Source organism: Cottoperca gobio, chromosome 20 (assembly GCF_900634415.1).
Source record: "Cottoperca gobio chromosome 20, fCotGob3.1, whole genome shotgun sequence".
NCBI classification, from domain to species: domain Eukaryota; kingdom Metazoa; phylum Chordata; class Actinopteri; order Perciformes; family Bovichtidae; genus Cottoperca; species Cottoperca gobio.
In genome coordinates, this window is record NC_041374.1 from 6,787,848 (window position 1) to 6,815,653 (window position 27,806).

The window sequence follows — 27,806 nt, forward strand, 5'->3', positions numbered from 1 at the left end:
TCTGTTTGTGACATGATGTAATTTATGTTACATAAGCAAATGAACATACATTGGGCCACAACACAAAACCACATTACCACTAAACAAAGAGAAACAAAAGATTCAGAAACATCAAGACAACTCAAAACAGTGAAATCTCTTTACATGTCCCTAATAACATGGTGAAATGTCCCTTTTAATGGCTTTCATAACAGTCCCAGCATTAAAGACAGAGGGCCTATATACAGCAAAGTAAATAAAGGCATGATAAAAACCTTCTCGGTTCTAAATTGCATAAAATTGTTCGACAAATATTTAATACTCTGTATCAAATCCTCAAATATCACACATGGAAATGGGGTCAGGAAAAAATGCTTACCCGCTTCTTCAACCATATAATCATATAAAAAAGAAAGAATAATCCTGCTAAGAGTAAAGCTACACACTTGAGCTGACAAAATATGTCATTGCATCATTTACACAAAAAAACACCGAATGATTTATGAAATCTCTGCCAAAGAACGCTATGCTTCTTCAAATTGTTTCTGAATTATTTCTCAGATTAGGAAAGAACATTATTTATTAACGTAACAAAGATACTTTTTAATACAAGCAAAAATCTTGACCTATTTATGTGGATTCTTTTGTGTGTAATCTTAACATGAAGCACTATGCTTAGCCCTATTCTCCTGCTGTGTATACAGTGCTTCTGGTAAACACCATGAGACTGGCATTTTGTGTGTATCCCTGTTTGACCACTTCACGGAGCAATGATAGCCTGTTCTGGGATTAAAACGTCCCAGTTTGTATTTTTAAATCCTACTGCGACTCCAACTTTTCTTCTATTTAGAAGATTTGCTTGTTAATCGGAGACCTGCGCCCTGCTCGTCACTTTCCTCTCTGTACACCTTCACTTCCTGTTGTTGTTTCGCTGTTTTTATTCCCTGTAGTGAGCCACAAGAATCAGTTTGGGTTTGGGGGTGTTAGCAGCAGGGTTGTGTGAAGCAGCAGAGTGTCGATTCGATGGAGACGGAGACGCGCAATTGGCTCTCTTAGAGGACTCGTGTATGGAGTTGGGGGTGGGCAGGGCGGAGGATGGGGCAGGATTGGTCACGTGGTGTTCCTTGTCCTGGCGGATGGTGCGGAGCGTCTTGGTCGGCCGTGAAAATGTCTTTAGGGTGGAGCCTCTCTCAGGGGTGGAGCAGTTAAGGAACCCTCTGAAACATCTGTAGAACTACACACAGACACATACAAGATTTCTGTCATTCATTTGTGCCCAAAGACTATGTTGACTAAGATAAGGAAAAATGCCACATTTGTTCTGATTGGTCTAAAAAGTCTTGAAATCGTACGGTACGGACATACTTTGGGCAAGCTCACATGAAAAATCTCATCTCATATCGATAGTCGAAATGAGGAAGAATGCTAACATTGTGTTTTTAAACTGCAAATGTGTGGATATCTTTTATAATTAACTCTTTGAGTTCATAGACTCCAAATACTTGATAGTGCTCCTTGTAGTTTCTGAGATTTTCTTATCCTACTATATTTAGTCTCTTGGCATATGGGACTAGGAATGTCCCGATCAATTTGTTTTAGCCCCCGATCCTGATCTGAGTCATTTAATATTGAGTATCTGCCAATACCGTGTCCCAAACCGATACTTCTATTTTCCTAGAAAATACAGCTCCACAGTGCACCCTTCCAGTAGTCTACATTAAAGTTATTAAAAATCAATCCAGTACTAGTGCAGTGCCCATTCGTGATGTGCTCGTGCCGTTGCTTCTTGGGTTTCAAAGTGAGTCTGTGCACATGTTTACGTTAGCAACAGCTAAACTAGTATCTAGTAGATGAAGTAATAACAGACTGTGTGGTAGCAGTGGAAGGTACAGTATTAGCACGAGTAACAAAGAGAAGAACAGTGAAGGTAGCAGTGGTAGAAGCACAACAACTAGTGTTAGTAGTGAGTCACAGTAGTAGTTGTAATAGTATAAGTAGACTAATCAGTATCAGGAGTATGTCAATTATTATATACATTATTATGATTTGTACGTGTTGAACAGTTCTACTGACCTTCTTCCTTCCTCCACGTTGGGAGTCGAGCAGGCAGCGTGCTCCCCTGGATAAACGTAGTGTACTTAGTATACTCTCTGGTTCCACACGTATACTTTAAGTCAACTACATTTCCCCAGGGCGCCGAAATCCAAGCATGGAGTGCTGCATGAAATATGACACTTCAGTACATCTCATTAGATCATGAGAGCGAGTAGTTTCCTCCAGCATGTTTCCACCCAGAGATTGATTTGACAAAACGAGACCAATCTGTGGTGCTTTTTAACTAAGATACTTAAGCAGTTGAAAATTCATCACATGAGCCAATTAATTTTTGTAACCCAAGGAAATGATGCAGCTTTCGGAATTAGCACTCCGTTTCAAATCTTCTAATGTTTTAAATCCCAATGTATTAATCTAGTGGAGAGCTGAGTTTGGGGGGAAGAAAATAAATAAATAAATAAATAAAGAGGGGTTTGGAAGTGTAAAGGAGAAAGCCATGTCTGAGTTGAATAAAGAATAGAAAACCGAAGAATAGAGGATCAGAAGGACACGCTGATGTCATGAGGGATTACAGGTAAAAACCAGCACAGATTGGGATTTTAAGACCTATTTTCTTGACAGTTACACGCCGTTATGCCTTGTTACATGTCACTATAGCATTATAGTGGCTGAAATACAAACAGATGCCCTCTGGTGGGAAGCAGCAATGAAATGCCATGATGTATCCAGGGCTGCATATTTTATTTATTTCCTTAGACTTAATGTAGTATTAGCTTTTTCAGGCAAAGAAAAATAAATAAATACAAATAATAAAATTACAATATTAACACATTTTTAACAGGGCAGAAAACAAGTTACGTTTACTGGACAGGACAGGGCAAATTTGAAATTTAAAAACACATTCACAGAAAAATATCAGCAATGGCACCTGTTGAAGAAAAATGCTAACGGCAGTAGAGGTGAAATTGACATGATGACAGCTCAGGTCCGGGGCTTGAATCTGTGCAGCGCTTGAAGTCTTCAACTCGCCTCAACACACTGCTGCCATAGTTATGGGCTGGGAGGAACTGAAGACTGAAAGTGCCACACAGTGTTGCCTCCTGTGCATTTATCTGTGTAAGATAGTTGGGACATGTCAAGTCATCAAAGAAAGTTAAATGTCTCCTAAGCTACAAAAATGACAAATAGACAGTCAGTCCAACAGAGGAGACAGACTGAGGTAGAAGTAGATAAAAAGTGACAGACAGATAAAAGAGTGAGCGTGAGAAGAAGGAAAGGTCACCGCCGCAGTGTGTTGCTCCCTGATAGCAACACACGCTAATCAAAATCAAAGCTACGTTACCTTTTGCGGATTAAAAAGAGCTTTCTTCCTATGCTAGTCCCGAACCTCACCTTTCTCTTTCAGCACCTGCAGTTCATCTTGATGTTTTTTAATTTATTACTCTTTCTTCATCTTTTCCTCCTTGCATTGCATACTTGTAATCACATCTTTCACATCACATATCTTTTCCTTCTTGTTTCCGTCTTGCCTCCACAACTACTTTATTTCTACCTACAGTATCTTAACACTTTCTTCTTGTTCCTTCCTGCTACTTTTATCTCTTCTTACTTTCACTCCTCAATGTTTTATTCTCCTTCCCTGCTTTCTTTAATTGATTTACCTATTTGCCCTTCCTAACTCCTCTTTATTGCTTCTTTTCTCTTTTTTCTTCCCTTAATTTCGACACAACTTCTTGTCTTACAACATTATGCTTTCTGCCTTCTCCAGAATTACATTCTCACGCAACTAAACTTCATTCTCAATTACGTTTTGACTAAAAAAGCTTGTGAACGCCTGGTGTTACTCTTAGAAAAACCTGTCTAATAAGTTAAGTTTGTGTCCCTTTTTATCTGACATTTTAACCTGAACTTGGTAACACTTGGTGCTATGTTCATATTGTGCTTTCCAGCTCACCACTACCAGCTATACCCATCTTCAGGCATCTTTTTCAACAACAAACTCCAGGCGGAGTGTATTTTCTTCAAATTCAGTATATTCAGACCACTATTACTCAGTGCCAGAAGCACTTGGAGTGATTCTTCACTGTTTTTCAAGAACAAAAAGAGAGAAGAGCAGCTTTCAATTTACTTTGGGTATGTTGTTTGTAAGTGCTTTCGGGTAAATTCCCTAAGAGGTTAATAAATATACAGTTTAACAAGTTATTTAAGTTACAGTGTAAATTAAAATAATGACTGAGGGGAAGTCCAGTGTTTGTTTGACCTACCCATCCACCCCTGACCACCTAGGGTCCATAGCTTCCTCAGACTTTAATTATAAAAGTATTTGTGATACGTCAAAAACAAATGTAATATGGGAGAAAATAAGTTTCCCTCAAAGCGTAATTGACAATGCTTTTTCTTTGTATGAGAACATAATTTTTAGGAGCCCAAGGCGGCTAGAAGGACTGTAAACGTCATGAGAGGAAGGATAACTAACTAATTTAATACTCACAGTAATCATGGTTCCCCTCTTGTACTGTTTCATTTAATAAAATTTGCAGAGGGATGAAAGAAAAGCTTCTCAAAATGTCCCAAGCAGTGTGGAGTCACGCATGAGCTGACCTCTCTGTGATGCTCATATTTGTTTGCAGTTATTAAACTAATCTACTAATGACTGTGGTAATGATTTATTGAAGGAGCAAATGCTGCACAAAGCACCTTGAAGTTTTCTCTGCCGCCAATTAGGACGACCGGTTACATTAACCTTACACACATTAACATTAACCAAATTACTTCCTCTTCCCCTTTTTTCCTGCGCTGTGCTTGAATGTCAGTGATGTATATCACAACTGCACAGGCGGTGGGGGAGGGGGGGTGGTTGTGGCTTTGACATCCTTTAAGTGTGTGTGTGTGTGTGTGTGTGTGTGTGTGTGTGTGTGTGTGTGTGTGTGTGTGTGTGTGTGTGTGTGTGTGTGAATGCCTTTAAGTGTATTCATGGCGGGATGTGGGAGCGTATGTTCTGTTTGAAGGTGTAAATGAGGAGTCAGCAGATGGAGAGACTCCTCTCTGCTTGCACCCACATTAACCTCCCCTGGCTGTGAACCTGCTATGACTGGCTGCTAGTTTAGTTTAGGATATCACTTCACCCAAAAAGGCAACACTTTACTTTAAACCCCCCTATTTACCATAACAAAAGCAGACATTGATCTAAACAAGTTTGACAATAGTTCCAATTCCACATACAAAAATCCAACATGTCAAAAGGTTGATGAGAATACATCAAGAATTTAACACTGACTGAAGCAGACTTGGTCCAATCGTTAGTCATGCCTAAATCTTAACTACTATTATGCGTGTATAACTTTTTTTCTAACATTTTGTTCCAGTAAGAAAACAGACAGAAGACACATCGAGGAAGAAAAAATGGAATGGAATGGATGAAGAAAATGGAAGAAGAAAACCGTAACACCATTAAACTGAGGAAAAGAGCGATAACTCACCTGTTTGTTCATGAATATATAGATAAAAGGGTTGATGACAGTGGAGAACTTGGCCAGCAGCGACGGCATGATGCTCGCCTGCGGGGTCAAAAGGTCACGGGGGCCGAAGGTTGCGAGCAGAGCTGCCACTCCGTAAGGCAGCCAGCAGACCAGGTAGCACACCACCATCGTGACAACCATAACCAGCACCCGCAGCTCTCTGCGACGGTTTACCACTGAACTCACACTGCGGACCTGGGAGAGGTAAAAACTTTATTGGGGCATAGACTCAAAACAAACAAACATAGGCAAGGTAAGAATAAAAGAAAAACATATTCCACAGTGTGAACTCTAATTGATTTATCCTGAAAATTCAGCAGATAATTCTAGTTGTTCTCTATCAGTGTGTTCTGTACCTAGGGGCAATTTATGTACAAGCTATTCCCCAGCTGGTGTTCTCACCAAGCAAAAAAACACCCGCCAGCAGAAAACACAGCCCACAACCTACAGTTATGATGCAGTGTTTAACTAAAAAAGAAGATTTTGAAGGTTTTAACATATACAGTAGGTGACAGACTACACTAGAGAATTAGGCTATTCTAAAAATATTGAGACTTTTTTTGTTGCTACACTGTGAATCAGCTGGACATTTACCTTACTCCGCCTGCCTTCCACAGTTAAATACCAATATTGAATGGCCTGAAGATGCAACTCCTCTAGAATTTAATACATTCCAGCTCCAAATAATCCAACTGTAAGGGAGCAACAATAAAATTGGATGCATACATCAATGGCAATACTTCTAATACTTCTAACTTTTCCCAAGAAAATAAAAGCTTTTCCCATTCTCTTATATCTGCACAGTCACCTGGGAAGTTTGCCATATTTCGACCTGTCTCAAACACCTCTGGCAACCTCTGGTTCTGAAAAGCAAAGCCACTGCAGAAGTGCCTTAAACTTGCATTATTTCTCATGGCCAGCAGGGGGTGACTCATCTGGTTACAAAAAGAAGTCCAGTTGTATAGAAGTCTATAAGAAAATTGATTTATTATCTCACTAAACATTGTAAACATGAGCTATGGTCTCAGTCGCTAGTTTCAAGTCTTCTTCCATCGCGTAGCAATGCGTATCCCTCCTCAGCTACACTCTCTCGTCCAAAAATGGTTACCTGCATTAAGAATTATTATTATTCACACAATTGGGCAATATAATTTAGAGAGAGGAATGAGAATGATTGAGACCTCGGTTTGGGTCTATGCAGTTGTGATTAAGTTATACATGTTATACAACTCTGCAATACAAGAAGAGCCAATGATGCCAATTCTCTGAGTGACCACTCATGTTTTATGCAAAGTGTGATATTGTATGAAGCTGTGTATCTGTATGTGCATCAGCTATAGAGATAAAGACACAACGTGGACAACAAATGTTCCAATTTAAATCAAGGCACATCTCTCACATTAACTTTTACATGAGGCTTACTTAATATATTTTAAAAGCTATTTCAATGTAAAGGTCATTATGGTGGTTTTGATGTTTTAGCCCTTTATCTACAAATTATACTCCCCACCTCCCTAGCTGTTTCTTTCATTTATTTTGAAAAAAAACGTACAGGGAAGAAAATATTTGTTGTATGTTTTGTTAAATGGTAGAGCAGTTGCGAGCAGGGTCGATTTTTAAAACTCTCATTGGAGGTAAATGCAAGGATGTTCTCATATCCAAGAACTGATAGATGGCAAACTATGTCTCAAAGTTGAATGAAGAGAACAAACAAGTAAACATCAGTCCTCGAAAATAGTTTTTAATGTCAATTTCACGGTCATTTGTCATTTTGATTGGTTGCCAGCTTCAAGAAGGCGGGTCTTATCTAGTATTAGCTAATCAATAGGCAGACGCCAGAGGGAGAAAGGGGACAATGAAAAATAAATGATAATCCCTGAAGTATTTTGATGAGGTTTCTGTAATTTAGTTGAACCCAACTGAACCCAACACTGAGTTCAGTGTTAAAGACATCGGGCTTGGCCTAACCATGTGGAGAATCAAACACCCAGACATGCAATAGATGTCGTTTGTTGAGAATAAACAACATAGTAAAAATACAGCATAGACAATCCATGTGACAGAATGTGATCACATCCTTAAAGCGTGTTTTATGTGGGAGTTAAAGGAAATATCCTGATCAAAGATAACGCTGAGATTCCTTACGGTGGTGCTGGAGGCCAAATGAATGCCATCCAGAGTTACTATATCATTAGAATATGAGTTTCAGAGGTGATAGATATAATTGGGTATCATCGGCATAACAATGAAAGTTTACGGTGTGGTTCCTTATAATATTGCCCAAAGGAAGCATATATGAAGTGAATAGAATAGGTCCAAGTAGAGAACGTTGGTAAATGGACTGCATTAATATAGCGCTTCTCCAAATCAAATCAAATCACATTCACTCATTCATACAGAGTCAGAGGCTACCGTACATGCAAAGTGTTACCTGCTCATTAGTAGTGTTAAACATTTACACACCGTTGGCCATGCCAATTCGGGTTCAGGTTCTTGCCAAAGATTGGCCACAGTGGCCAGGAATTGAACCGCTGACCCTCCGACCGGTGGACGACCACTCTAGCAGCCCAATCCCCTGGTTTTAGAAGATAAGTCGATATAAATTGAAGGCAGGAGGTGATTATTTTTGTCTCTAATAATTAATTAACTAATAATTTTATCATTAAAGAAGCTCATGAAGTCGTCACTACTGAGCGATCTAGAGCTGTGGCTCTCTTATGTATAATTCTTCTTCTGTTTACTATTGATTTTATTAATTTAAGTGGTCGTGGGGCGGACACAGTCACAGTAAAGCGGAAATGACAACACGCGCTTACCGTACGACGTCACTTTTGCTCGGAACTGAGGCCATTCTACTATGTGAGAACATCAAAGAGTCATACATGGACATCATTAAAATAATCACAACAATTGTATTTATTTAAAAGACTGCTATTTGGCATCTCACTCATAAGTCTCAGATGTCTGAGCATTCTTGAACTCACCAAGAGGAGTTCTCTGCTTGCAACTGTTGGACACTAATGTAACTGTAAGGCTAAAACCTGCAGTGGAGTGTGTATATTGAGTGTATATTGAGAAACTAAAGCAAATTCATTAGTGAATGACCCAAATTATGTCCTACCAACAGTCCTACCAAAGCACAGAGCAGCTTGTATGTGGCAATGTTAAGAAAGCCAGCTTTTTCACAAGGCCTCAATATTTGAGCTGCTATCCTTTTGAACAACGATTTGAAGAACTTAATCATCACGTCCATGTTACTCTGATCAAACTGCACCCTCTCAATTGTTGTCAAAGACGTCATAAGATTTGAGGCTTCTGCACCCACTGCCTGGAGTCATTCTTAATGGCAGGGTGCAGAGGATGTGGCAAGAACTGTAATTTGTTACGACATGTGACAGTGTCAGGTCAATAATAGACCAGGTACTGTCACATGATCAAGGACATGTGCTATAATTTTTCTAAGCATGAGCTGCACATGGGACCATCAGGGTAGCAAGCGGTAAAAGAGAAGGAAAGGTATTAGTAAAAGGAACAATAAAATAATTAACTTATCTCATTTCTGGCAAGACAGCAAATTTGTGTTTCCAAAAATGTTTAACTATTGATTTGAATATGAAGACATACACACATTGATGAGCCCACTCTAACCAAATGAGAGAGAACTAGTTATGAAAAAAGCACCTGTTGTTGCTAAAGAAAATGTATTTATATTGTTTTTTTTGCTTTACATAATTTCAGAAATGCACAATAAGTGATTTCTTTATACAACCACAAATCCCATTACACATTTACATATTCCTGTATACATTCAGAACTTTCCACAAACATGTTCAAATAATATTGTACCGCAACGATTCAAATGTGAGATTGGCAGTCAAATCAGGCTCCTTAGTTCGAATGGCAAATACTTGATTATTCAGGGTTAGTCCTGCTGTTTTGATTAGACAGTATGGCAAATCTACTACGGAGCAGAGAAAAGCACTGATGCAGATGTAATCTCTCTTGCAAATGCAAGCTATTAGTGTAATATCCATGATATGAAAAAGTAAACAAATCATATAATCCAGATAGAGAAATATGCAGGTGCATGAACAGCTACATTGTAATGCATATTTATGATAAACAAAAAGCTGTTTGATTATTTAACACCAATCAAATTATTATGAATATCATAAAAACAAATAAAGCTCACAATGAGAGGAAGAACTGTGAAACCCTGAAGAATCCCGCCGGTTTCATCGTGCACACACACACACACACACACACACACACACACACACACATACACACACACACACACACACACACACACACACACACACACACACACACACACACACACACACACACACACACACACACACACACACTATTGTGCCTTTGTAGATACACTGTGATCTGAAAGTTGTAATGCACACAAATGATAAACTGAGGCATAATATTGTTGAAATTGCACTTATTTTTCTTTATTTATAGGTTATTGTGCTGTGATCAAAGTGGGCTGCATGTGGCCCCTGAACTAAAATGAGTTGAACACCCCTGTTCTAAAAGTTGAGAAAATAAACTTACATTGAATTAATTCAGAGTTATGTTTTGAATTTGGTTACTTTGGTGAAGAGTATCTCATTAGCATAATTTGGAACTATTTGTATTCCATGACAAAGCATCAGAACTTTGGAACACGACATCATATGAGCAGAACTCTAGAACTCATGTCCCAAGTACAGGCTGTGTGTGCCAGGTAGTCACTTTACCTTGGACAAGTGGACAGAGAACAACATTATCTCTCAACTCAAAGAAACTCTTGTCAAAAAAGAAATCACCTCAACTGATTCAACATATCTGTGATTCAGGTAAGTCCCTGTTTATTTCTCCTTCATGTAGAAAGTGTGTGAGAACTTGATGAGTCACATTTACAATGTACAATATGGAGATGTGTTTACATGAACAGCTAACATCAACTAATGTTTGCGAACGTCCTAGCTAACTTGTTTTCGTAATGCTAAATATGTCTGTTGGCTTTGTAAGTATCTAATGTTAGCATAATTAAATCGAAATACTTTAGTTTACTTGGCTACATTTATCTCTTTTCAAAGAAAAGTAAGAGACGGATGAGTTCCTACTCAGCTGGGATGAAACAACCTTTGATTAATTGCATGTATCTTAATTCCACAGCATGAGTGACACCAGTGGAATTGGTGAAACAACCTCACCAACTCTCCCTCCCGGTGTAATCATGGTGCAGCCAGCACCGCCTGAGTGCTGTACGCCGTACACTGAGGAGAAGGAGCAGCCACGTGAAGCTTGGTGAGATGATTTCCTTTAACAATGTCAGATTGAGGAGAGAATGGAGAAGTGAGGCCATGATTACAGCAGATAAGGGAATAATTTAAAAACTATGTATGTCCTTTCTAAAAAATAGTCCAGTGGATCATCCCAGGGAGGTTAAAGTGAACCCCCTCCACCTCAAATTTTGGATTAGGTTCTTACTTGTAGCCCAGTTTCGACCCTAACCCTAATGATCATCAGCATGTTATTTCATTTAGTTGGCTACATTTATCTCTTTTCAAAGAAAAGTAAGAGATGGATGAGTTCCTACTCAGCTGGGATGAAACAACCTTTGATTAATTGCATGCATCTTAATTCCACAGCATGGATGGCACAACTACCACTTGTGAAACTACCTCCCCAACTCTCCCTCCCGGTGAAATCATGGTGCAGCCAACACCACCTGAGTGCTGTACGCCGTGCACTGAGGAGAAGGAGCAGCCACTTGAAGCTTGGTGAGATGATTTCCTTTAATAATGTCAGATTGAGGAGATAATGGAGAAGTGAGGCCATGATTAGAGCAGAGAAGGGAATTGTTTAAAAACTGTATGTTTTCAGCCCAGGGAGGTTAAAGTGAGCCCCCTCCACTTCAAATTTTAGATTTGGTTCTTACATGGAGCTGGGTTTCGACCCTAACCCTAATGATCATTAGCATGTTATTTCATTTAGTTGGCTACATTTATCTCTTTTCAAAGAAAAGTAAGAGATGGATGAGTTCCTACTCAGCTGGGATGAAACAACCTTTGATTAATTGCATGCATCTTAATTCCACAGCATGGATGGCACAACTACCACTTGTGAAACCACCTCCCCAACTCTCCCTCCCGGTGAAATCATGGTGCAGCCAACACCACCTGAGTGCTGTACGCCGTGCACTGAGGAGAAGGAGCAGCCACGTGAAGCTTGGTGAGATTATTTCCTTTAACAATGTCAGATTGAGGAGAGAATGGAGAAGTGAGTCCATGATTAGAGCAGATAAGGGAATCGTATAATAACTGTTTGTGTGTTTTCAGGCCAGAGGTTACCGCCAGTGAGGTAGAAGGTGTGCCAGAGAGGGAGAAGAGCAACAAAAAGAAAAACGTCTTCAAGCGCTTCCTCTCATGGACCAAAAGGACACTCTGCTGCTGCAGCTGTGTCGACTAGAGTGTAGTGTGTGTAGACCCTCACCTCGCTTGACAAACAAATATGATGTCTGTGGTAGTAGCCGTCTGCTGGAGAGTGTTGGAGCGACTTAGCTGTGGATAAGACCCCTGAACAGTATGCTCGGTCTGGGTGACGAGGAGCGACGTTGGGATGATCCAGAGCAGTCGAGTGACAGAGCGACAGGTGAAGCCCAGCAAGTTAACTGGTTCAGTTCGCCTGAAGACACCGAGTGATTCTCTCTTCCGTCAGTCCATGTTCAGGAGCCACTCTCCTGTCCGCAGCCGGACTGTGGACAGGGGACTTCCATAATCGGCGACTGAACAAGGACCGACAGACGGGAGAGTTCTCGTGCCACAAACAGTTTATCGCCTTTTCACTCTTCACTCAACTCGCATTGGATTAGCACAATGTTGTTCTGTGTCACCTGGACCAACCTACTACAAACGGTCCCAAACCAGGAGACCAGCATGCTAAATGTTCTGTCGCTGATATCCAGCTGAGCTCATCCCGACTCCCAAACAGACTGCTCTGTTACTACACCCAACTGCCACAACATCACCACAACATCACCATGTCACAGCGGAGGAGAGGTGCTCTACCCTCTATTGACTCCTGATACCATGTTTCTTGAATTGTATTGTACAAGTTACTTGTCTTCTTGTACATCTTAATAAAAGCATTGATAAAAGCATTTAAGGCATCAATTCAAATATGTTACACTTTAGTGTTGAAACGGTTGAAATAATATCTTTACATAGTTAGGTTACTGTTATTACTGCACTCACTATGATGTTGATGGAGACCAAGATGACATGTAAAAAGAAAATGTATTATTCTTGGCTGGTAAGAAACCTGTCTGGCCGGTAAATTATTTCAGCTCCCAGAAACTGTTATATCTTCCAATTGTTTATTATAAAAGTTGTAGTAAATATATTTCATAGTATGAAAAAGATAAAAATAACTATACAACAAATAACAAATGTACGGAAAGTGTCCGTGTACTGAAGAGTAATCCGTAATCCCTTCAAAAACCTAAACCTTTGAGTAAATTAGAAGTTTATAAATAATCTAATATTTTTTACATTTTTTAATTTAATTTAAATAAATGGACTGCTTTTATATAGCACTTTCCCCAATCTTTTACAATCACTCAAAGTGCTTTACAACACATGTCATTCACCCATTCACTCACATTCATACTGAGTCATACAGAGTCAGAGGTGCACCATACAAGGTGCACATCAGCTCTTCAGTAGTGTAAACCACACACACACACACACACACACACACACACACACACACACACACACCTCTGGGAGTGACTTTGTGTGTGTGTGTCCCCTGCAAGTGAGAGAAATGCATGCTGTGTTGGCAGAGGATGTTCTTCGCACCAAGTAACCTTACACCAAGGCTGCTGAGGGACAACAGTACAGACATGCAAACCCAAACACACACATGCATAACACAATCCCCGCCTGATGCCAATGTTGATTACCTTGAGCATTTTCTCTTGTCTGTCTCCCCATAAAGTTTTATTTTATTGCGGTTAATTAACGATTCTGCCAAAGACCTTCACACAACATTAGATTACAAAATCATCACATTATAACAAAGCTGTGAAAATGATTAGGATTGTTATCAGTTCATTAACTGAAGCAGTTATCTGTACAATTCTTGTTTTGAGATTCTGACAACATGTTTGTTTTAATTAAGTTGAACTACTTATCAGTTTTGGTCATTTGGATGAGTTTAATATCCTGCAGAGCCTGCAGCTATGAATTTAAGATTTAAATCAGGTCTTTGCGTGGTGGACTGTGCTTCATGCAGCTACAAGCGAGATGAAGCACTTGCAAACCTAATATGTGAGATAAAGACAGTTATCCATCTGCCTTCAGGCTTGCAAAAATTGGGCTTCACCAACCAACACAATCGCAAACCACTTTCCCACAATGCCATTAGTATGCGGCACCAAAACTGCAAACTGACTGAAAGAAGAAGAAGAAATGGCAAAAATGGGACTGAACTCAGTTACTATTCTGCTCACAGAAAACGTTCAAATGTATAGTTTTTTAGAGTCTGGCATTCATTTAAAGTTATGTCTGTGTATTGTCATCCATATGCTAAAACACAAAGCAAGTGTGGAGGAAGATAAACATTACCCGGAGAGATTTATTTACATCTGCCAACCCAAAAGATCTTTCAATAATGGCGTATGACTTATCTATAAAGCATTGGTATTTTATTCTTTCCGGCCCGTGTGAGGACAATCGTAAATTATAACATATGAAAAAGTATATATATATTTTTTAAACAGCACCCTTTTCAAAATAAAAGCAACACCATTGAATTGCGTGCATGGTGTAAATAACTTTCTAACTGTGTTGCTATTATTATTATATTTTACGTATGCGCGCGTGAACAGCTACAAGTAATGCTAACCCTCAAAATGTCCGCTCACGCCAAAATAAGAAACATTGATACAGAATGCCGCGTTTTCAAGAAGACATGGACTGCTAAGTATTTATTTACAGAAGTCAAAGGTAAAGCCTTGTGCTTAGTTTGTGGTGCGCAGGTCGCTGTGTTCAAGGATTACAATTTGAGTCGCCGTTCAAGAACTTGTCTGATGAAAAGCGGGAAAAGGAGTCGGTGCTTTGCTAGCTGCAAAACCAACAAGGACTTTTTTCAAAACATTGCACATCCAGAGATGCAGCTGTCAACACAAGTTATGTCTTATCCTACAAAATCGCTAGAAAAAGTAAACCGTTTTCTGAAGGAGAGTTTATCAAGGAGTGTTTGGTGGATTCTGCAGCACTCGTATGTCCGGAGAAAAAGGAGGCATTTCAGAAGCCATGCAGTCAATGAGAGGGACAACAACAGGGAGTGATGTGTTCACGGAGGTAAATGCATGTGTGGACAAGTTGGGACTGAAATGGGACAAGCTGGCAGGCGTGACAACGGATGGTTGTCCAAATCTGAGGGGAAAAATGTTGGACTTTTGAAGAGAATGCAGTATAAAGTGACAGAAATTAACCCTGAACAGAAATTGGTATTTTTTGCATTGTATTATACATACAGGAAGTGTTGTGTAAGTCAGTTCTTTAACCATGTTGTTGATCTTGTAACTAAAATACGTAGCATACGTTTCTGCCATATGGATATGTGTGACAGGGCCTTAAGAAAACACAAATAACCACCGTTGGTTGATCCTGCTGCCTAATTGCTTTTTATTTTCAGATTTGTTAGATCACATGAATGTTTTTATGGCTCGGTCTCATACAGATGTTTCCCTTGAGGGGATTTGAACATTCCTATGTTGAACTATGTTCCATCTGACTGTCACACAAACCTCAAATAGTATCGTTGGTGCGGCTGTCTGATCTTTCTGTTTTCCTGAAAGCTACCAAGAATAAAGGACACATTGTATTTGTTTCCAAATAAACTGTGTAACACTTGTTCATGTATCCTTAGCAACAGGGCTAGCACTAGCAGCCTGACTACTCTTCTGCCCGGTAACGTTAGAGTTTCCACAGTTAACATTACTCCGGTTATTCTGCTACTTTGGGATCGCTGCTGTAGCTATTGTCTACTTGTAAGCTATTTTATTGAGTTGCGTCTTAGCGAAAATGCTATCTGTTAGCAAGTGATGGCGTGTAGGCCTATATGTCTGGGGCTTTTGGTGTGAAATAAATGCGACCCATCGGCAGTCTGTATTGCATTGTGAAGCGAGGTTTATAAGGAAACACCGATAGGGTCATTATTCTGTAGCCATAACATTGTGCAATCAAGCGATACTTCATAATGATAAATAAAAGCAAAAATGTTGTTTTTGCCACTTTAAGTTTGTGTCTTTCTCCTGCCACTAGCAAAATGAAGAGGCTAGTTAAACAATAGTGTGCTCTAGTAAACAATCTAATCATATATTTGTATAGCTATGAATGGAGATGACACGGCAAAAAATGAGACCCGCAAAGCAAGGTAAACGAGATGGACTACGTGTTTCAAGATGGGTCGGTCGGTTGGGCTGCCATTGTCGCAGCAGCACCCCTCGCACTGAGGACAGTCCGCCCTTGTTGTACGAAATGTTCTATAAATCCTATCCTGTAGATGTTTCACAGAATAAGTGAAAACTAAAACCTGCTGATGGCGCTGGACAAAAAGTCAGGGAATGACCATCCATACAATAGTTGTTGAGATATTTCAGGCAGTGTGATGGACTGACCAACATTGCCATCCATTTTTTCACATCTGATTCATCCTTTTATCTTAAGAATACAAGCAGTGCGCCACTTAAAGTTCATACAACCATAACAGGTGCAGGGAAAAAGGTACAATTGCAACGACCATACATCTCATTCTTTCCCCCACTTCCTAGTGAGCACTATTTTGCAATATTGAGGAAACCAATAATATACTTGCTATTCAATTATGCTTTTAGAATTCCATACAAACACATCAGCACCCAGGGCTCACAGAGACGAACAATGTGGTACATGGTCACATATAAAGACAATCCTAAAATTACGCCTTAAAAAACAGATGGATGAACTCAAAGTCACATAACATGTAAGAAACAGGTCGGGGCAACAAACAGTGTTTGCATGAAGATATGAAGATATTTCATCACTATATTTAATACATTATCACACTACTAGACTAGAAAATGTGGCATTGCTGTCATACAGTGGTCAAACTTTGTAAATGTGTAGTCATTACACCCTTATTTTTCGGGACTTTATTGCGGGGCCATTTCATCAAACTGAACTATGACCATAGTGAAATGGTGAAAAGTGTCAGGTCATATTGGCCGAGCTGTACACCTGTATACAGGGGCAGCGGGTAATGTGTGCTAAAGAAGGGCTAGCCTTACCTAAATTATTGGTCCCTACATTATTGTGCACCACATATATATATATATATAGACTCGGTTGACGGTACAATTTACCGATGTTCCCTAAACATCTCATATGCAAGGCTACCAAGGTCCAGCAACTCCAGATATCAGCCTGTAATAACATAAGGCTACGGTTTCATAATCAAAGAATACATTTATTGATCAGAGCACTCATAAGGACGTAGCACTATCAGAGTGATACATATTTTTTAAATTCATTAGCACCTGCTAAAAACAATCCAGCCTCAGCCAGTGCATAGAACTGCTGTTATTAACATATCAACATTGTCCTTCGTGGTCGTTAAAAGTATGATAGTTGGTCAAATATTAGCCTTCCATATCCTGAGCCTCAACCTGCCTGTACGTACTGTGGCGATAGGGCTGGCTATGCATGACTACGGCTGCACTCATTATTATTCTGCTATAGGGTAAAAACGCTCTGGCTTGTTTGTAATTCATTTAAACCCATTACAAGCGTCCTGTGCGGCGCTAAGCCCAGGAGGCAGCGACTGTGCCCTTGCGAAACGTTAAGATGCAGATAGCTGAAGGGGAAGAAAATGCTGCCTGAAATATGCGGCCAATGACAGGCTTATTCCCACAGTATACTTCTACATCTGGTGAGTCAGACTAGTAGGGATGTGACTAGGTGTACTTGTGTAGCCAAGCAGCTAATGAATGACCAACTGAGGGTGAAGCTTGAGAGAAGCAGCTGATGACTAACACTATGCTCCACAACATTAGCCTGGTTAGCTCTCTGTCAATGCCCTAGGTTGCATTTCAATTTAGGCTTGAAGAAGAGATTACCAATAAATCACAAGTACAAGTACCAAGTGCAGAAAAATAAGAGTTCCTGCACCCAAGCTCTCAAACTAAATCAAATCAAATGTATTTATATAGCCCAATATCATAAATTACACATTTGTCTCATTTGTCTCTTTGCTTTACAGACTGTACAGGATACGACACCCTCTGTCCTTAGACCCTCGCACTGCACAAGGAAAAACTTCCTAAAAGAAACCCCATAATTAAAGGGGGAACAATGGAAGAAACCTCAGGGAGAGCACTGAGGAGGGATCCCTCTCCCAGGACGGACAGACGTGCAATAGATGACGTGTGTACAGGATAAACAACATAATATAAATACAACATCCATGTGACAGAACTGATGGTGTGATTAAAAAAAAGAAAAAAGCTGCCATGACACCTTATTCAAGCTAACGGGGGCCGTGTCTCACTGTTGTACAACACATTTGCATCACTAGGTTCAGTTTAGCTTTCTGTCTTGATTGCCAACTCTTTCTTCTCTTTATTACTTTTGCTTTTTTCCAAACACAATCCAGAGTTTGAACGAGAGAGATTAAACCTGAACCTAAACATGCCTATATATTTCTAAGCACGCATGTGTACTCGCACACAAACTGCATCTTGACATGTATTACATAAACCTCCCAAACCTTCATCCCTGGTGTTTGCATAATGCAAGTGCCAAAAAAGTAAGCACAGAATGCAGACTTTATGAAATACACGACAGGAGCAGACACAACACTTTACCGGTTACGCAACAATATCAGGAAAGTCATCCAGAAATGCGATCATGTCCTAACCTCTCTTTCGCCTACTGTTCATGCGTCAAGTTTTAAATTACATTTGGCAAATAGGCTTCAGACACTTCAGAAAGATCTCACGGTGGCATCTCCGGGAGGCTGTGACGGTATGAAGCAGATGTCAAAAGAATAAATTGGTGTTGGCAGCTTTGATACACAACTTTGTTGAGGTGTCAAACCGGATTGTTAAAATTAGCTGATGCATGGCTCCATTTCTCTTGTCAACTTCACAGTCCCCTAATTGAAAATTCAGACTTGCTGGAGGCTTTTGGAGACATTAGAGCAGGGGTGTCAAACATATGGCCCCGAAGACATTAAGGATTAAAAGAAACGTTCAATACAAGTAACTGCTATTTCAAATGTGTCCACTGGGGGTCGCACACAACACTGCCAAGCAAGCACACTGTTCATGCTGAGCTGCCGGTAAAAGAACTTCTGGAGCTCGCGGGTTCTGTCAACATTACACCTCATTACCCAAAATGTCTGTCAAAAAAGGAGAAAAGTGGACACGGAGTGAAGTTTACAGTTTCCTATTTATTCACAGAGGTGAGTGGGAAAGCTGTGTGCTCGGCGTGTTCGCGGCAGGTTTCAGGGCTCAAAGAATATAATATTTGGCGCCACTATGAGACTCATCATGGCGAAACATACAACAGCTTGCAAGGACAACTGAGAAGAGAGAAGATGCATGAATTGTTAGCGGGTCTGAAGAAACAGCAGTCTGTTTATACCCGTAGCCGAGATATCGACGATGCAGCAGTGAAAGCTACCTTATTGCTAGCGAAATAGCATTAGCATCAAAGCATACTGCAGTGTTTAACTCGCTGTTCATGGTCAAGGCTTCTGATCTGTCGAGATCCAACTTGAAGTAATCAACTTGCAGTGTGATTCAGATTTGAAGGACACATTTGCCTCCGCGGGCTTGGACACCTTTTATCAGCATCTCTTGTCAGAGTACCCCACATTCACAGCCCTCGCTGCAAAGGTTTTGTGCATGTTCGGGACTACCTACCTTTGTGAACAACCTTTCTCTGTAATGAGCATCAAAACAAAGCTGCGCTCAAGGCTCACACACAAACACTTAAATGACTTCCTGACTGCTACTCAGGATTTGACGCCTGATATTGATGCACTTGTGACGCTAAAAGATGCAAAGTTTCAGGAGCAAACAGTGAGTAAGTAACTTAACTTAAAATGCAGCATACATTTTATAAATGTACAAGGCAGGGGGAGAACTTAACCTTCTTCCTTAATAGTTGCCACTTTAGTTTGTATTTGTGTGGTGTGTCAGGATTACTACACAGATGTGGAAATGAATGTAATTTTAAAATGATTTCTATATCTCGACAAGTTGTTTTGATCATAAAGTAAAATACTATATTGTTCCAGATACCTGTGACTAAATGTTTTGTGCCTGATACACTGTGATCTGTAAGTTGTAATGCACCTAAATGATAAACTGAGGCATAATATTGTTGAAATTGCACTTTCATAATGTTTTGTAAAAAGATCATTAAATGTGAACATTTTCAGAATGTACTTTTTTGCACTAAAACAAAGGGAAACATTTTGAGATCTCGTTATTTACAGGTTATTATGATGTGATGTTACTGGTCCGGCCCACTTGAGATCAAATTGGGCTGCATGTGGCCCCTGAACTAAAATGAGTTTGACACCCCTGCTTTAGAGGATCATCTTAGGTCACAGATAAGGGACTGCACTGCTGGGGTGCATTTGAAGATCTTATAAATAAAGTTTCTCTTGTCAAATCTACCTTGAAGTGCTTTTACTGGCTCGTAGACACTTCCTCTGAAATGTACAACTCATAACAGAGTTTTAACCATAACTTTCTCACTTTGGAAACAAAAACATTTGCATAATCACACCTGTCTGATGGCGTGCAGCAGCTTGCTGTAGGAGTAGAGGATAACGCAGAATGGCAGGACCAGGCAGAAGGTGAACAGGGAGACGATGTAGGAGATATTGTTTGGCGTCTGGGTCTTCCAATCCACTGAGCAGGTAGTGCCGGGACCCTCGGGCCCATATTTGCTCCAGCCCAGCAGCGGAGGCACAGTCCAGGCCACAGAGTAGAGCCAGGAGAAGCAGATCCCTCCAAGCGCTGGGCGGTAGTCTCTGCCGTCAGCTATGGTGGGCTTTATCATGGTGCAGTAACGCTCGTAGGACAGAACGGCCAGGGTGATCAGGGAGACGATGCCTGAGGAAGGGGAAGTACAAAACAAGTGGTCAGTAGAAGTGTAACAAAATAGCGTGCCATAAATGTGACAAGACAAAAAAAAAGGATCACAGTATAAAGTAACTTATCAATATTCTTTCTGCGCTTCTCAAAAAAATTGGAATCTTTTTGTTTATGTTGATGCTTTTTCTTAATTTTATTTGCATGTGTGGTGGCCTCATAATATCCCTTTTGGTTTTAAAAAATATAAAATATTCGGCGTGTTTGCTGTGAAAAATTATTCCAGCAATTTATCGTTGATTAATTGCTAATCAATGATTGTGTTTTACATCAGTGAATTGTTGCTCAAGTCTTAAATCAGTGCTAATCAGCACATACGGGCTAAAGTGCTTGTCCAGGCGCACTATACCTGCATAACATAAGTCTCTCAGGGACGGAGACTTTGATTACAAACTATTTAAGCACCTCTTTGCATAATGAAGTATTCTGATTAGCTTACACCGTGGCATGTTTTTCGGGCGGACAGGTAGTGGGTGCATGACAAAGAATGAGAGTCTTGAGAATTATTGAAATGAAAGAGTGTGTGTGTGTGTGTGTGTGTGTGTGTGTGTGTGTGTGTGTGTGTGTGTGTGTGTAGGGTGGAGGGCGCAAGAGCCTTCTGTATTCATTATGCTCTCTGGTTAGATAAAACATATGGACTCCAAAAGTCTACCCTTTTGGGTCAAACAGATATTTCATTAACATACAAAGTTAAAATAATAAAAGATAATATGACGTGGGATATGTTATTTGATATTAAATTGAGTTATAAAGCAACATTAAACAAAAGACATTTAAATCAATTAATGTCTTAATTAATTCCAAATTATTCTGATGGAATAAATTGTAGTCTGTAGGATGGATTGGCCGACCTCCTGCAATGTTTGATTTCACCACTGGGAGTCGCCAAAGTCACAACATCTTCAAATCCTACATATTTTTTTAAAACGTGAATTTGAAACAGAAGAATAAAAGTAGCAACTGTTAGAAAAAAACCCACCTGTAACCATAGTGGAAAAAGGATGTTAAGCAACATTTACAACATCATATGAGAGCGTTCAGGTTTAGAGGTTCCAGGAGCAAGCAAAAGAAGTGGTTCCCAACCTGAGGATCAGGTCCCCCAAAGGGGTCACAATATAGATCTGAGGGGGTCCCTAAAATATTTGTATTTTCCTTGGAAAAATGCATCGAAAAACTATTTAAAAAGGAAACAATCAGAGAAGGGGACATCACTATTTAATTGAACTGCATGCAACCTCTGACACGGGGTCACATGGAGCTTGGCTACAAAATTCACTCGCCAAAAATGTTGGGATCCAGTGGGCAAAATCAGGAACAATGTGATCCGGGTCATTTCACTCAGTTAGGAACCTTCCTAAGGAAAAGAAACTGCAGCCCTAATCGTTGTCTTATTTGTTTCTAAAAGTATCTATTTATCTGCCTGTCTGTCTAAATAAATCCTGAACAGTAACGACACACGGTTTCTCCAGTCTAGTTCAGTGGATTATTTGAATAAGAATAGTCTGCAACCTCAACAGCAGGGAAACTTAATAGCTTAATGGTGTCTCTCCTCTGAGCCTGTTGGGGATTCGGGGCAAACGTATCAGTCCCTAACCTTGGCTTTGATTCAAACATAGCCCACTTTGATTCTCCACCATGCATTTTAATGGCTTTTCCACCTGAGGCCTGATTCTTCCTCACACCAGACGACAGTGTGGAACAGATTTATGTTTTTAAAAAAAATGAAATGTCCTCTGTCCTACACCTGAGTCAGCACAGGAGCTAATCATCTTTCATTGTCTCCCTCTCTTTCTGTATTATCCTCTTCCTCTTTCTCCCGCCGTTACTTTCTACCTCACCTCCGTCTCCCTCTTTTGTCCTCTTTTCTTCTTTTCTTGCTTGAGATCCAACTGATGGCAAATCAAAAACACCAAATCAGACGGTTTCTTCTTAGGTGCTGCACACTCAGCACAACTTCCAGCTCACAAAGACAGAGTTTAAACTTGCACTGACTGCAAGTGACCAGGTTAATATATAGTCTTTTTGCAGGAATCTGTGTATATATACATGTATATAATTAGAAGTATTGATTAACTAGTGAAACCTGGGTTATATTTGTCCAGGAGAAAGATGAAGTCTCAATAAGTCCGTTTTCATTGATTTGTCAGGCACATTTATGCTGTAAGGAAAGACTGCCTTATGTCACTAATACACTTAAAATCGTTAAACTGTAGCTCCTCCACGCTCTTAAATCTGACCGATATGCAGGTGGACAGTGTCTTATTAGTTTGTCGTGAGTCCTGTCGGTGATCCAGTGACTTCATTCAGGCTGACTCTGTATTCCGGGTGAGATATTGATAAGAGAATCTTGGAAGTAACAAATAACTTTTGCTTCTGTTGTTCAGTTGTACTTGTTAAGGATATCTGCAGGTTTTGAAAAGTCTTGAAAAACATTGAATTAAGCTACCTTAAAAAAAGGCTTTATAAGGAATTAAACTTGAATAAATTGCATTTATAAAAGTCTTAACCTTCATGCATCACTAGGAACATTTATGGTTGCTTATTTTATTTAAAATTTTTTGATCATTTTAGTTGCATATGGCCAGGGGGGGGGCTTATTTCTTCTTCAAATTTTGGAATTTCAACCTGTCCATGTCCTATGTGGCTGTTACGCTGTTATCCTGCTTTAACTAGAGTTATTGCTGCTGAATTATGGAGCACTGCAGTGTTTGATGCATTGCATGTAAACAAATGCTGTTGCTCATCAAGACTGTGAAACAATTAAAACTCTCCCTTATATTTAGAAAACAGAAAATAATAAAATGATTGTGTTGGGTTTTTTAGAACAAAAGTTGCATTATGTAACAAACTGGCATTTAAATGTCAGAAATATATAATTTTATAGGCAGTGTTCGACACGGACGATCGGAGCAACTTCTTTTGAATGTTTTCTCTTGCCTGCAATAGACCATAATGTCTTTGTTTTGTCTCTGATCTGTCAAGAGACATTACACATCTATAAACTAAAAGTGGGATTGTTTCAACAGAGGATAGTATGCGCAGAAGACTGCTCAATCCTTTTGTGGAGTTTCAGTCGGCTCCATCAGACTTTCATCCATTCATTTTATGCTGCTTTTCTGGGTCACCAGGGTGTAATTCATGTAATGAATTGTTTAGAACATATTGTTATAGACTGCTGGAAACTACTAGAAAAACATGATATAGTAATGAATAATCCTATATGTATATATATATATATATATATATATATATATATATACATATTATTATTTATTTTTTGGAGACACCGGGAAGCCTTTTTGACATTATCCTGGATTCATCCTTTCTTTTTCGATCACACCATCAGTTCTGACACATGGATGTTGTATTTGTACTATGTTGTTTATCCTGTACACACGACATCTATTGCACGTCTGTCCATCCTGGGAGAGGGATCCCTCCTCAGTTGCTCTCCCTGAGGTTTCTTCCATTGTTCCCCCTTTAATTATGGGGTTTCTTTTAGGAAGTTTTTCCTTGTGCAATGCGAGGGTCTAAGGACAGAGGGTGTCGTAACCTGTCTGTAAAGCACACTGAGACAAATGTGTAATGTGATATTGGGCTATTAAATCAATTTGATTTGATACTAACTGGTTTTCCATCAGAGTTTTGTTCTGGGACACACGTATTAAATTGTATTCTATTCTCTTTAAAAGTTTTAAATTGAACTTCATGAACTCTGAAGGAACCCGAAAAGTCATTTTTAGTAATGAAATACATCAATAAAGGAACCACTTGCATGCCAAACCTTTGCTCAGCTATTGCACAAAGTGAATGTACACAAAGATACTTAATGTGCACTCTTGAGAGGCAATGCAATTCAAGTTAAGTCCCCTCTTCAGGCTGCACCTTTTCTCCAGTAAAGCACAACTTAGTTTGAACTCTGCAGAGTGAAAGGATCAAATTTAACTTTGATCAAAAAAGTTACTGACCTCCACTAAAGGTGATTCATTTTCTATTGATCAATGTATAATTACTTTTGCTTCTTCTTGACTAGCAAATGCATCAGCGTCTTTCCATCAGCCAGAGTACAATGTGAAATAAGCTACGTCTTGTTTTTCCACAATCTGATCATCATTGAGTTCTGACCAAACTACATACATATTTAATGCTATGGGTGCTAGGTAATGATCAGCCCAGTCCAAAATTCAATATTTAAAGCATCTCATTAAGGTCTCTTTCAACAGTTTTGATGCTTTGCTGCTTGTTTATCCTTCAGCCGCTTCTGAACTCGCCTTACTGAGAAACATTGTGAATCATGAACGTTCTCAGGCCTTGGATAAACTGCACAGTGAATGTCAAGTTTAATGAAAGATATGCTTGTAGCATCAAGGATCGTAATGGAAAGCTTGTTGACCCTGTCAGTAGCTGTATATTGGAGTTTGAGCAGAGGTTTACTAAAAGTCCAGACTCCATGGTAAGAACAACTTATTTAAGAGAAACAACACTTTTCTCCAAGTCCAGACTCCAAAGAGGAAACAACCGTTTTTAGAAGCAACAACACATTAGTCTACTCCATCTCACAGTACTTCAAGTCCAGACTCCAAAGAGAACAACACCACTACAGAGAGCTGTAAAAGTAACAGAGATAGATGAGGAGGAGGTGAGTAAAGTAGAAGAAGGCCGTACTGTAGCCTGCTTTTAGTTTATTACCAGTTTGATTATTCACTCATTGTACATTTGCACTCAATCACAGAGATACCCCCCCCCCCCCCAGGATCCCCTCTAATCATCTCGCTCCTCTTGTTGTTTTCGCTCCAACGGCTCGAAAATGAGCATCTTATTTTCTGAGCAGAGGGGTGACATTAATCAAGCTTTGGCAGTAATTAGAATGTTTTCCTGAAACTGAGAGGTCACAGGTTTGAGCCCAGCAGTGGTGAAGAGCTCTGTCAACAGTGCTGTATGCACACATTTAGACACCAGACACAACCGCTAAGGATCAAGATAAGAGAGGAACAAGATGTGTTACATAATACAATCAGAAAATCCTTTTCCATTTGTTACGATTTCTTTTCTTTTTTTTAGCATTCATCGCTCATCTGTCTTTTTCCCTGAAAGGTCAGTTCTGGGACAAAATCGGAATGATGACACATTACCATATTATATTTATGCAAGTATTAACATGACCAGCAGTGAACACCACATTACCTTCACAACTTAATATTATTGTAATTAAATTGATTGAAATTAAGAATGAAGTTGCAAGGTTTTAATTATGTTGTTAATGTTTTGAGATAGTTGTGTGTTGCCTGTTGCTGCAGGCGATGAACGCTTATTTTCCTCATACTCCTGAGTCCTTGCAAGCTGCTACAGCAAGAAAACGTATTAGCAGAGCAAATATATCATATTATCAGGGAGCGTGCTGCTGCTAAACCTAGGAACCCTGAATTTTGTCAATTGTCATATTTAAATTTCTAAATTAAATATGAAAAACTGATTCATTTTGTATAAAAGTGCACGTTGTTGGTCAGATTGAAAAAAATCATTTTGGTGCCCTCGATGTTCACACTTTCAGCAACATTTAGCCTAGAGTGAATATCTTTAGAATAAATGGCAATGTCAGAAATTACACACAGACATGTCTGACTGGCAATAGGAGTTAAGTGGCAAAATCAACATTTAATTTCTTGTTCAACAGTTGCAGGTGACAAGAGGTACTAATACAATTCAATTTAAAAATGCAATTCGTTATTGAATAACCTGATATGTGTTATTTTGGTCTGCAGTGGCACATGCCAAAGAAAAATGAAAACAGCTGCTTACCTAAACATGCGTTAACGAACCCGTACCAAACGCACCCAGCGCGTCCGATCAGCCACCGCCCCTGGGTGCTGGCCGCGAAGCTGAACGGGGTGCCCAACACGCTGACCAGCAAGGTCGCTCGCAGATATGCTCACCAGGAGGACGTTCATGGGCGTGCGCAGAGCCCGGTACCTGCAGAATAGCAGGAGCACCAAGAAGTTACTGAGGAACCCAAAGATGCCGATGAAGCCCAGGCACACCGCCACCACCAGGTGACCCTTCGGGCTCAAAGATGGAGAAGCGAGAGAACCGGACACCTCCTCGTACCCATCCGTTGCCGCCGTGCCACCGGCTCTGCCGCAAGGACATTGCGCACAGCTCAGGCTCAAGTTGCAAACGATCATACCGGGCAGAGCCGCGAAGTTTGCACCAGCCCGAAGTTTGCACCGCGGGACGGAACCATCCGGTTTCTGTGCTGTTGACTCTCTTAACCCATCTGGAGAAGCGAAGGCGCACGGGGAAGTTCACTGTTGCACCGTGCACGCATGTGGCAGAAGAGATTCATAAATACTGGCCTATCAAGAGAGTTACTTGGCGAATGAGCGATGATTCAGAAAGCATATGCTGCTGTCATTTTAGATCCGCCCCTCCGCCGTGCGCTCTGGGTCCGGAGATGTGCGCTTCTTTTTCTTGCGCGGCCACCGGACCAGTGCTAAGTGCTCTTGAGCTTTTATCACTCACAATGTTCTCTAAAGTGCTGGGGGAAAAAAAAAAACCTCAACATGAGGCGGTGGGTTGGTGGTGGGTTGGGCTGTGCGTCTGTGAGCATGCATGTGTGTAATGGTCTCACAACACCACCAGACTCGCTCCGTCAATGAAAGCATTGCAAAACAATATATCGGGGGGGGGATAAACACACTGCACATGAAGGGAAACTGATTGAAAAGCTTTGGGACAGGTGCATGTACATAACAAGACTCCACTTCTCGTGAAAGGCTAAACCTTCTGCTGTACTACTTTACGAGAAGGTGGGGTTGTAGACAGACAGACTGACAGATGACGGACAGAGAAGGTGGTTTGGGGTTGTATAATGAGACAAATGTGAGATAATGACAACATGCTCATAAACTTTTTCATTTTACATTCCAACCACTAAAATATGTTTCTAAAAATATTTGAGGCGAGAAATAAGCAATGCAGTAACAGAATCCTGATTCATATTTGATCAGCGCTGCATAGTGTGACAGTTTGACAGGATG

The 27,806-nt window shown here is 40.1% G+C and overlaps 1 protein-coding gene across 1 annotated transcript; it reads right to left on the reverse strand.

Moving 5' to 3' along the window:
* On the reverse strand, nt 1–27,168 carry tmtopsb (teleost multiple tissue opsin b). The gene is given in 5 exon segments (XM_029458292.1): nt 1–1,213; nt 5,514–5,747; nt 20,402–20,730; nt 26,569–26,680; nt 26,682–27,168. Coding segments are annotated over 5 exon segments (1,242 nt in total). The 5' UTR covers nt 26,952–27,168; the 3' UTR covers nt 1–916.
* Nucleotides 27,169–27,806: the final 638 nt, after the last annotated feature.